The sequence below is a fragment of the Aplidium turbinatum genome, chromosome 3, assembly GCF_918807975.1.
Source record: "Aplidium turbinatum chromosome 3, kaAplTurb1.1, whole genome shotgun sequence".
NCBI classification, from domain to species: Eukaryota; Metazoa; Chordata; class Ascidiacea; order Aplousobranchia; family Polyclinidae; genus Aplidium; species Aplidium turbinatum.
In genome coordinates, this window is record NC_137474.1 from 14452808 (window position 1) to 14465799 (window position 12992).

The 12992-nt window shown below is 38.2% G+C and overlaps 1 protein-coding gene across 1 annotated transcript in view; it reads left to right on the forward strand.

Moving 5' to 3' along the window:
* The window catches only part of LOC145767576 (sodium/hydrogen exchanger 9-like), a 37320-nt gene that overhangs the window by 20650 nt on the left and 3678 nt on the right, over positions 1–12992 (forward strand). The window contains exons 8-10 of the mRNA XM_082579425.1: positions 4207–4318; positions 4974–5127; positions 5644–5701. Of these exons, the coding sequence (XP_082435551.1) occupies positions 4207–4318; positions 4974–5127; positions 5644–5701 (324 nt within the window). The remainder of the gene's footprint in view (positions 1–4206; positions 4319–4973; positions 5128–5643; positions 5702–12992) is intronic.

Genomic DNA, 12992 nt, shown 5'->3' on the forward strand with positions numbered 1-12992 from the left:
ATATATGTCGATGATGCCTTCGTAGAGTTAATTGTGCAGTTGACTAGATGTTGTGGAATTTATAAATTGAAATGTACGGAGATAGAGAAAATGTCGGAGTACATTTAAACGAAGCGGAAGTTCGGATGTTTTCAGTGACTTATACTTTACTATTTCTAAAGGATCATCCTTTATTGAAGATCGTTATGCCATTCTTACACTCAGCTAATACAATACATTCAATAGAATGAGTCAGGTAGGCATATTTCGTGGTATCCTGGAAGGTAAAATCGGATTCAAGTTAATGGGTGGAGAAACAGTATACATACTTACATGCCTGTGATGTAATTTGTTACATAAATAAGAATTATAATATACTATTTTTTCATCTGGACTTCCTCAGCCATTGTTTTTGTAAAAATGTTTAACTAATGAGTCTATTTATATTGCTTCAGAATGTACCAGAACCAGTAAATCCAACTTGCTACTATCATAACCTTCAGAAACGACAAACATTTACATAAAATGCAAGAAAATTTGCCACCGTTGCAAAAATTAAAATTTTAAAACATGTCTAAATTTGTCTGTAAACTTAATAAATGGATTAATTATCCAAAAACAATAGAAATGAATACCAACATGCCCTACCTAGCACAAAAGATTAAGATTTTATGAGGATTTTAAAATTCCGGTAACCTGCAAATGTTCCGGGGCCGACAGCAGGGTCTAAACATTGACAAAAAAAAAATTTTTTTTGCATGCCTTCATTTTTCTGGCATACACAGATATTTAGATATCCCCCCAATTGAAATTAAAAATTTGCCCTAAAAGGGCGCAGCTTACTATAACAATATCTACTTGTTTTCTAATGCGTTGACGTTGACCATGTTTTCTAAATGATTAATGACGTTGTAGCAATGCTAGTTTTATGCTATCAAACAAGCTTTTATAAATTTTAAGCCTTTTCATTTATTTGTGATGCGATGCTTAAGTATTACTATATTATATACCGGTAACTCTTTTCAATGATTTTTTAATTATAAATTTATTTTAAGCATACATTCATAAACAATGGCGCATTGCTTCCTACTCTCAATACGAGAAAGCAACATAATGATGATGGCATTTATAAATATGCAATATACATGAATTACATGGTGTCCGACATTTTTTCGTAAACAGTTGTTCGTAAAACAATTGTTCGCAAACAATTGTTGGTAAATTAATTCTTCGTAACACAATTTTTCGAAAAGCATTTCTTCGTGCATGCAATTGACCGTAATACTAACTGTTCGTAAAACAGTTACAATTCTTTACGAACAAATAATTAGGGTAGCGTATATGCTAGAGATATGCTAGATGTGACGTGCTGTAAACGAGCAGACAGAGTGTAGAGTCCCTGATTCAGAATGGCAGCGAAAAAGGAGAGCCAAAACTTTTGTATGGTGGCCAGCTTTATTACAAAGATTATAGTGCACTTAACGCACAAGGGCAAGAAACTACTTATTGGAAATTTGAGCATTTTCAAAGAAAATGTCCTGCACGAGTAACAACAGGGGCGCCGAAACAATTTTTCACTGGGGGGGGGGGCAGGATTACGAAAAAAGGTACTTTTGTTGCTGAAAGGCCAATTTTTTTTTAAACTTTTAAGATAAGAATAGCTCATTATTGAGTAATGATACAAGTGTCCGGTATACAAAGAAGGACATCATGCTATGTTATAATGATGTAACCTACTGTGTTGCAGAATTTGTGCTGTGAATATTCTTTTGAGCGTTTGATTAACGATTTCAAAAATATTTTCATTGTTGAATATCTCGAAAACTAGAGCCAATTCTAAGTGCGTTTTCGGAATCAGGGGCCTTGAAATACTTTAAAATGACTCTCACCTTTATTTGTGCCAAATTTTTTTTGTTGGCCTGTGTTATAATTAGGCTAAAAGCGAATAGCAGAAATTGTTATATTGCAAAATGTGCAGTAGCTTACATGACTTTAAAAGGGCACCATTACCCCACTGTCCCTCCATGATGCCCCCCCTGCTCCCCGCTTCCGGCGCCCCTGAGTAACAACTGAAAAATTATTCACAAACAACTGACCTATCACCTGTTTACGAACAATTCACTATACGAAGAAATGATTTAGGAAGAATTAATTTTACGAGCAACTGTTTACGAACAATTGTTTTACGAACAACTGTTTACAAACAATTCACCTACAACCGTATTACATTAGTGGCAAGACAATTCTCGACAAAATTAAAATTGATATCTTGAAAGAATGGACTGAATACTGATGTTGAGAATTTTGAAGAGTACTTGTGTGGTCACTGGTCATCGTTTGAGATGAGTTGGACACCTTGAATGAATGGATGAGAACAATTTCACAAAGCGAGTTTGGAATAAGGTAGTGACAGGAAAAAGGAGAAAAGGAAGACCAAAGAAAATGTGTGATAACATTGTGAAAGATGACATGACAAAAAGAAATCTGAAAATTAAAGATGCCAATAATAGAGAGAGATTGAGGAGTCGCTGCAAACAACTGGTCGACCCTGATGTTTTTGGATGAAGACCAGGCTTCTTTGAAGAAAAATGGATGATGATGACATCGTGTTATTGTGGTGTTCACTGTGACCTAGTTGGCGCTGATGGCTTAAAGTGATCGCCAGTCTTACTTATAACGTTTTGCCAGTAAGCACGACTAACTAATCCATTGAAGGCTAAAAAGTAATAAAATTGCTGCCTGTGATATTTGCCAAAATCTGTTTTTTTCGCTGAGACTTTTCGGTCATTTGTCCGAAATGACTTGAAAAAATTTGATAATTTTTTATTTATTTCGGTCATTTTTTCTGATGAAAATATTTCCTTTCAAGTAGCTGATACAAACCAAAATTTGCACTTCCTGACTAGCTACAACATTAAGTTTCGCTGAGAAACGTTGTTTTTTTTTCGGATAGTTTGACCGAATTGACTATATATTTTTTCGGACATTTTGACCGAATTGACTATATATTTTTTCGGACATTTTGACCGAATTGACTATAAGGCAAACCGGGGCTTGTTGTCACAAGGGGCGCGTTGTCACAGCAATTTTTTTTGTACTTGCACTGACTGCTTCGAGTCTATATTTGTAGCACGTGCTTCGTTAAGAGTCATCTTCATTTTGAGGTTAGCAAAGTTAAGAAAAGACAGCAGGTTTTGCTTAAATTACATTATTATCAAAAATTTGGTCATCGATGTAAATTTCACTAACTTTTCAAAATTGTGTGACGCTTTCGTAAGAGCAATCTGACCGCAAGTATGAAATCAGTTTTATAGTTTATTATGTTAGGAGTATAGCTGACACTTTAGAAGTTAATAGCGTGCCTTTTCTAGTCTCCATTAAAACTTTTGTCCGATTGCGTACGTCGGGGCGAGTTGTCACAGCTGTGATGATGGTCACAGCTTATGAGAAGCAGAAGCAAACTTTGGCATAAACTGCCGAACCCTTGGTCGATATGTGAAAGCAAGGAAACAAGACCCAAAGCAGTTGTTGAATTAATTTCAACTTGTTTATAAGTGTAAATTCCACGTAATAAAATTTAATTTTGTAAGGCAAACCGGGGCGTGTTGTCACAGGTTTGGGGTTTTTCTATTAGGGCTTTTGCTATATACAATGCAAGTGATTTGGTTATATCATTCGTACGCTGTCCACTTACACTTCCTTTTTCCACTAGTTAAACTTTTTAATCGCAAAAGGATTTCAAGAAAATCAAATTTTTGTAAAAAAAAATTGTGACAACACGCCCCAGCACGGGGCGTGTTGTCACAATGTTTTTTTTTTTACAAAAATTTGATTTTCTTGAAATCCTTTTGCGGTTAAAAAGTTTAACTAGTGGAAAAAGGAAGTGTAAGTGGACAGCGTACGAATGATATAACCAAATCACTTGCATTGTATATAGCAAAAGCACAAATCGAAAAAACCCAAACCTGTGACAACACGCCCCGGTTTGCCTTATATTTTTTCGGACATTTTGACCGAATTGACTATATATTTTTTCGGACATTTTGACCGAATTGACTATATATTTTTTCGGACATTTTGACCGAATTGACTATATATTTTTTCGGACATTTTGACCGAATTGACTACATTTTTTTCGGACATTTTGCTGAAAAATCGGTCAATGACCGAAAAAAAAAAACCAGCCCAAAGTCAGAACAAAAAACGGAAACCACAACTTATATGCAGGTTGCTGTCTTTGTATCCCGAGCTTGCAACATCTATCCACTCTCGTTTCTGCTTAACTTACGTCGGAAGAAAAAAATTCCTTACAACATACAACACATGATGATGTTCGCTGGTGGGTTTTCTGCCTTGTTGTTCAGTTTTGTTGACTTGATAAATATTTATGCTTATAAATATCATTCAATAGTTTGATAAAAAAAAGTCTCAAATATAACCTGCTCTCGAGTCGAACTAAGGTCTAAGTTTAAGAACCCCTCTCACCTTCAATTGTCCAATGCTACGTTTGCGTTTACAATCAATTACGTCTTCACGTTTGTTTTACAAACAGGATGCAAGACTTCCTGCTATATTTCCTGCTCTCAAGTCAGCCGCATAAAAGTATCAGTTTTGCTGGTAGTGAAGCGACGACCCAGACAGTAAATCAGTCATTTTTTACATTGGTTCAAACGTCTGCAGACGTTGAATCAATGCAAAAATGGCAGATTTTGTAGTCTGGGAAGCGACAAGTGATCGCAACATCACTGCGTTTCCATCCAATGTTTATATCTACAATTTTCACAACATGCAATTAATTTAAGTGTAAAAAGCAATGGGTTAGCATTGACAATACTCTATTATAAAATGCGATATTCCTTCGCTTGCCTCCTTCAAATAGTGTAATGTGATGCTGATTTTTACCTAAGTAGCCACGTCTGGCAATCGTAACAGCGTCTGGCGACGTTGTAGCGATGTAAAGAGACACTTTTACCAGCCAAGGATTTCTACGTTAGGTTTACGAGGTGCGATTGCCTTCACCCTGGCCATCCGCACCACCTGCACATCGGGGGAACACATGATATTCACCACAACTCTACTTATCGTCTTTTCAACGGTTTGGGTCCTGGGTGGCGGCACGACACAGATGCTTGCCTGGCTGAACATCAAGTAAGAACATCAAATCCTTACAATTAGCCAGTTCTCTGTTTTTTTTGTCGTATCCAGGCTTACGCTCATTGATTGAAGATTTAAATTAAGTCGATGGGAAGGCAAGGAAGCCAATCTTTGTGTCCACCTTCAGGCATGCCTTTATGTGTCCTCCCAAAGACACATACATATGCTCTTGAGCGGTGTCTTGAATAGACGACCTTTCAAGCGCCGATCCAGGGCTCTCACCACACGGCTATGAAGCGACTTTTCTGGGTTTATTACTGGATAAAGTACTTGGTGGTGGCTATAATTAAGAAGAACATAGCTACCTTATCGTTAACAGCACTGCTCACTGCTGTGGTGAGCACTAAATTTTTAAGCTTACAGCTAGAATCGACGCTAAGTTGCGCTTCAATTTTACTGCATTACTGTGAAAAGCATTCAGAACCACTGACATAATGAGGCGTGAATCTATTAGGGAATGTAAATACATAAAAATTAACATCAACGTAAAAATTGCCTTGTACATTGTAGGGTTGGTGTTGATCCAGACGACCCAGCACAAGACGAACTACCGCCAACTGTAACCACCGTAAGTTACATGTTTAGTGTGGTGCATAGCTTGTTGAGATGACCATGGTGCAGTCGTTCGTGACACAAACAAGTTTGTAAGAATTAATTCTTTGCTCGTGGCTTCGGATGGAATTTCCCACCGAAACTTAAGTTTTGGACTCATCTTCACCACTTTTAATTCTTGGTTAAAGATTTTTACGTCGGTGTTTGAATTTCTTTTGTTGTTCACATTTTTATAGACCCTATGTGAGAGTTTATCTTTTGACTAGTTCAAAGACAAGATCTTAATCTGTATACTGAGTAGCCGATAGACTGCTGAATTCTTAAAGAGCAGGAATAACTGTTTTCGGTTGATTTAAAGATGGCCAACGTAGGATTATACTCCATCGAGTATCCAAGTTTTTCTTTAAGCTTAAAGTTATAATTTTCTTGTACTGTATATTAGGGTGTGGCTGGTGCCGTTATGTTATTCAAATCAGCTCTTCTTTTAGCATACTCTGTGGATGGGTGATACAAACTCACCTGCAAAATTTCAGTTGATTTCGACAACATGTAGATGTACAGTAGGTGTAGCACACGGGATTTAAAGATTGCGCAATCACGCGACACCGAAAATAGTCAAAAATCACTTGTTTTTTTAACATTTTTCAATACTACAAACATATTTTCAACTATAAAATGTATTATAGGCCTATGTCAAATAGGGTGGTCCTTAGTTGTACACTAAAAAAATTATTTTGGAAAATTGTTGGTCTGACCCTGCCAAAACGTTCCTTTTGGTTAAAAAACACCATGTGTAAAATTTCATTGATATTCATTAATGTTTAGAGGTGGCTTAATGGATCCGAAATTCCACCCGGATGAGGTATATAGAACACATAAGCACTTCCATTGTTGCTCTCTGCCCAACGCTCGCATGTCTGGGTCCCCCCATTTTATTGTGTTCCTTAACAGTGGATATTAGCTGCTCAATGCTCATCGGCAGGGGTGTCATGATGACAAATATCACTTGTTGTTGCCCAGTAAGGTCTGCTTCAGAATGTTAGGGAACTTTTTACAGTGGTCAGCAACAACTCTCAATGCAAACTGCAGTTGCTCCTCGTCCTTTGTGAGAGGGCTAGAGAAATCCTTAACTAAGGCAACGCCAGAGGCCAATGTGCTGATGAAGCTTTTTGCAGCAATGAAGCTAGGCTGATCCTTCTACTGAGCTGCCGGATATTCAAGGAAACCAACCAAAAGACGCAAGTTCTTGAAAAGAAGTGTTGAGTTCCTCATCCTAAAGTCGATTACAGTCTTCTCTTGAATGAATCTGAAGTCGATAGTTGCACGCTTAAATGGCTCTTCTTCCGCTTCTTTCTCTTTCTTAGCCACAACCATCTTGTCTAAGCCATTGTCCAAAACATCAGCAAACAACGCCAAGCCAACCAGCTGCTCAGAAAGAAACCACAGTTGGCTTGCAATCTTTTTCACTGTAGCGTTGGATATGTCAGTGTTAATCGTTTGATACTTCTGCAATTGCTTCAGCAGCTTTAGGTCCTTTCTTGGGGCCTTTACAACAATGCTCGCTGTTGCCCATGCTTCAACGTAGATGTGGGAAAAGAATATGCAGAGTTTCTGCAATCCTCGATGCTGGCGTGCTGTCAATTTAAACTGTGAAAGAATAATCCAGACTTTGAAAGTGTAGATCACTTTTGCCATCCATTGGTGCATGGCTCCGGGAGCTACAAAGTGGATGCCTTGAGGAGGGACAGCTCAAAGAAAAATAATGGCCAGCTCCAGTAGTTGTATGTAGTCATCTCTTGGCTGAGTGACTTTCACAGCCGTCTCCAAGACCTTCACCATCTCATTGTTGATGTCAACCACAGCATTGGCTGTATAATCATCAGTTGACGAGTCTTCAAATGTAGTCTGGTCAATAAACTGCCATCTTGTTTTTAAGCGCTTGAACAAGAGAACATCAGGAGCTGATGAAGTCCGCATGGCTTCAGAAAAGGCTAAAGCAGCAATCAGAAGCATCCAGAGGACCAAATTACACTTTATTTAATCGCTTTAGAACAAACTGGGACAGTATTACAAATCAGGATTTTGCGGAATTGAATGTTTTCAATTGGAAAGATGTTATTAATACAGAGTTTTATACGACTGTAAAGCACAACCAATTGAAACAGCTACCTCTATGATGGCTGCGAATACGAGATTTCGGTGCAGGGATGACTACAGAGAGATGTTGCATCTTTCATTGATATACGCTGGCTCAAACTTAGTGGAACTTGATAATTACACGATGCTAAAGCCTGGTGCACTCCATCAGGCACGGTGGATGGGGCACGAGTTTTGTAAGCAATTAAGATTGTTCTTTTGAAAACAAGATTGGAACTGAATTGAAAAAAAAAAGTAATTTTGTCATCATCACAATTTTTAAAGTTGAAACGATTTGTAAATTTCATTGTGTTTGTGTATGTGCCATGGTGGTTTACTTGTCAAATTGCAGTCGATGCACCTTACAATGACCTGGAAACTAATAAGTAAATTTTTGGCATATAAAGATGTTGATGAAGAAATTTTCACTATCGCAATCGCGTCATTTGCAAAGCATCACTGGTACCCTACAGAAGATTTGATACCATTTTCCCTGTTTAGTTCAAAGGTTAACTTATCCTCAAAGGAAAAAATTGCAACAAACCTTTAATTAAGAGCTTTGATAAAGGTACAAAATTCATCAACCGAATTGGTTTCGCTGCTGAAAAAGGTTATGTAAAAACCCAGGTTTTCAAGGAGGTATCATCGTCATGTTCTTTAGATCAATTTGTCGACGCTGATTCATGGATGTTTTTTGATTTGTTTAAAATTGATACAGCATTCCCTGAACTACCCGTTGAAAGTTGGGAGTCTGATGCTTCTTATCAACAAAGCGGCTGCATAGCCGAGTGGTGAGAGCCCTGGAACGACAATCGAATGGGCGCCGGTTCGACATTACTCAAGAGCATGCGGCTGTGTCTTTGGCAGGATACTTAAAGGCATGCCTGAAGGTGGACATGAAGATTGGCTTCCTTGCCTTCCCGTCCACTTAATATAAAAAGCTATTATCAACAGTAAATGTTTCAAATGATACTACTGAAAAAGGAGTGAAGCTTGCTTCTGATTTCTTACATCACTCCAAAACTGAAGATAAGTATCAGAACATTCTCCAAGTTGTTGAAAACGATCGAAAGGTTTTTCCTAACCAGCGTGAACGTTCCTCTCGGGATAGTTTTAAAACCTGGTTTCTGTATACAACTATACATCATAAACATTGTTGCCAGTGGCGTAGCCAAGGAGGGGGGGTTTTGGGGGTTACAACCCCCCCCCCCCCCCCTTTGGCACGCGTGTGATGTCACGATATTGAGAATGATGCTTTCAGTCTAATAAAAAATTGCCTAGTTTTAAACAAAATTGCATTAAAAGAGCGAGTTTTGCCAATACCAAACATTCAAGCATCTCAGCCAGGAATTAGCAACAAGAAAACACAGAGACTTAGCTTTATTTCCAAAAAATGCCAAAGAAAACATGATCTTATCCTTTTGCTATGCTACCAGACAGCACCATTTTACAGGAATATTCGTACCCACATTTTTGTTGAAAATGCTCTCAGAATGCACCAAATTCAAAGTAATTTTTCAAAATTTTATGGGGGAGGCCCCCCAGACCCCCCGCCGCTGGGTGGTCAACCCCCCCCCCTTTCAAAATTCCTGGCTACGCTACTGATTGTTGCTATGCTAATGTGTTTATTGTGTATTATATTTAATATTGGTTTCAACTGTGTTTGTGTAGTACTGCGTCTGTATGAAATGACAAATTTTCAAAAATCAAAGTTTTTCGTTGCTTCGACGAAAAGAATTACCAAAAATTTATGGAAATTAGGAGAAAAAGCAAATAAATTATCACAATAATACCCAAATATTATAATGCAAACAATACTTACTTTGACATAGGCCAATAATACATTTTATATATAGTTGAAAATATGCTTGTACTGTATTATTGAAAAATGCTAAAAAAATGAGCGATTTTTGACTATTTTGGTGTCGTGTGATTGCGCAATCTTTAAATCGCGTGTACTACACCTAAATGTTGTCGAAATCAGCTTAAATTTTGCAGATGAGTTTGTATCACCCATCCACAGAGTATACCAAAAGAAGAGCTGATTTAGTAAAGTATTCAATTTTTGGTAGGCACCAGCCACACCTTACTGTATATCTTGTAGTACTGTTGAATGTTCATGGTAAGTTTGAAAAGTCTTAACATTTACCTAGTGAAATTTTCAAGATATTTGCGCGTCTGGTAATAAAAAATTAGTTTAGTATCTACATTTTGGGCTCTCTATTTTCTGATTAGAATACCGAAGTAATTCTTCGTTTAATGAGGTTGAACTTTTTTTTATTTCTATCTTCTTTTACTTGCTTTGTGTAAAAGGTTTACCTTGTATCTTGGGTTTCCAAGTGAATGTTATTTGATTGATAGGCTCAGCATTATTGTTGATGATAACCAGTGATTAACTTACTGTTGCGCATCAGCAGCTTAAAAATTGCTACCTTATTTCTGCACTGCCAGCACTAGTTTTTGTCTTGTTATCCATTTTAATGGGATATGTTGGTCATATATTTGTTCAGTTTGTTTTTATTTCTGACCACAGCAAAAAACAACACGTGCTACACATAACAAAGGTCTAGAAAATATTAGTCACAAAATGCAAACGTTATATCATGCTTGAGACCTAAATTTGATAAAAGGTGCAAAAATTTGGCACTGTCGCAACACCTTTAATTGTTTCTCGGCAGCCGATTTGTAGCAAGAATTGACAGCGATAGACACGTGTTTCGCCCATGAGGCTGGGCTCATCAGTATCGCACCGTATTCTGCCACAAATTTATTCGACCACCGCTTTACCAGTCAGTTTAACTCTTATCTTTGTGGAAACAAAGAAAGAGCCAACAAAACCAGCAGGCGCCAGGGCAGAGGACATTGTGAAGAAAGGGGCGTTCTTCCCGGCTATCAGCACAAGGCTGAGCACTCACTAGTACAGCGAGCAGCTGCGATTGTGGAAGCTACACCGTTATGGTTGGCGAATCGCAGCTGCTCGCTATACTAGTGAGTGCTCAGCCTTGTGCTGATAGCCGGGAAGAACGCCCCTTTCTTCACAACAAACCTTTAATTGTTGTTACCAAAATCATGCATTTTGAAGGCAACCTAGCCTGAGATAAGTGTAGCTTGTCGGTTATGTAGTGTCATCCAGAGAGAAAGTCGCTTATTCCTAGGATTTTCTCGCGCTAACCTCTGATAGCTAAGAAGTACTTCATAACCACGAATGTGGTGAGTTGTTTTGTTTGGCGTCTTGCTCAACACCACACTCCGGAAGTCGTTGTGCGTCGCTACTTGCTATTTCTGCTCCAAAACAAACAACGTATACTTCAATGAAAACTGCATCGTAGTTGTGGCACTTCCAAAACCCGGTCGCCAAAATCTCCATTTTTACATCGTTTCAACGTCTGCCGACAAGCCAGACAACAAATCAACCAATTTTTTACTTTAATTCAACGTCAGCAGACGTGAATGTATACGTCTGCAGACGTTGAATTAATGTAAAGAAATGATTGATTTTTTGTCTGGGAAGCGAAGCAAAAGTGTAAAGTTTTAAGGTGCGTCTACACGAGAAAGTGTTCTTGCTTAGAAATTCTTGCTTAAGCTAGTGATTAAACTCGTTTCGTCTACACTGGCAACCTCGACGAAGATTTTGCTCGCTTGAATCGCGGTCACGTGAGTATCTAATCCCCAATGACGTCACGTTTTAAAAAGTTCGCGCCAAAGCATAGCAGTTCGCGCTAAAGTACAGCAGAGTAGACCAAGCAACTGACTGTTCTTTAACCATTTGAAGTTGTTGCAGTCTTTCAGTCATGGCTTCCCAGAAGTTGTGTAAAAAATGCTGCAAAAAGCGAAGAATGCAAACCCGCAATTTACTGCTTATTGAAGCATTCAGACACCTCAGTGAGGTTGAAATGTTGGAAACAGAATTTCGTGTCAGCGTGGGTGACTGGTAACAACCAGCAAAATCATTCTTCCGCTATTTTTATTACCCAGTGTACAATGGCAATGGTTTTCTGCTGAGATCTTGTTTTGGATTTGAAATTGGAAAATATTGTGCTTTCTATGGGCTATTTCGAGTACGGTCACCGCCAGTTCAGCCCGCAACATTAATAAGAACGGGTTGGGATCAAAACTTAACGAAATCCTTTAACGATACCGCCCTGCCCTGTCTGGATACTGAGCTGAGAGGAGACCTGAGATTTTGGCGGGAAAAACATTTCTAAGCAAGAGAACTCACTTAAGCGCCCAGTTTTTCGCTCTGGAGCGTATTTTTTTTCGACGGCTCGCTTACTCTCCCATTTTCTTAAAAGTAAGCGGCACAAACTGCGATTAACTTAAAGAAACAAGAAGTTTGGCTAGCTTAAGCAAGAAAACAGTCGTCGTGTAGACGCACCTTTACTGTCTGCTGTGCAATTTCTTCACCTTTGTCAAACAGTGTTGTTCAAAACATGCTGTTCCAACTTTTCAAATTCCTTGGATAGGTGAGTCAAGCTGAAAGTTTCTTGTGACATTGCCACGACTGTTGTTTGCTGGTGTCCTTTCAAGGCTCTTTCTTTTGGCTACTTGCCTACTTTTTTGGGGGTTTATTTTTGAGCTGTTTGATATGTCATACTCATAATAGGGTCTAATCGGCTGAAAGAAATACTGTATGATATATAAACGATAGGAGACTTCTGAAATTAATATGTCCATGTCATCTGACTAGCATATAGATTGCGCTGTACCCATACATTGTATCCCTACTAGCTTTTGGCACACATCAGCATGAAAATACATTTTGACCATGCAGTTCTTCTTTGTGTGACGCAATAATGACAGTTGACACGTGACGTCATGTCACCATCGCATGACACGAATGGAAAGTTTTTGATTTCAAAAAACCTGCTTGATACTGAGATTATAATTAAAAATTTTACCGAGTGAAAACATTTCCTCAAATGTTATTTGATCGTTAGGACACAATGCAATATTTAATTGAAAGAAATGAAATGGTTGGATTATAGATTGTGAAAACATGTTCTTTCACCCTTCGGAATTAACCAGCAAACTGTGTATTTTTTTACTGCAACCAATGCTATCATCCAACCCAGCAATCACTCTTGGTGCCGCTGAAATTTCCATGTCAATTTTTGCACAGTGTCTGAAACCTGCAGTTTGTTAAACGAAAGTTGTGACTGTTTGTGTTAGGA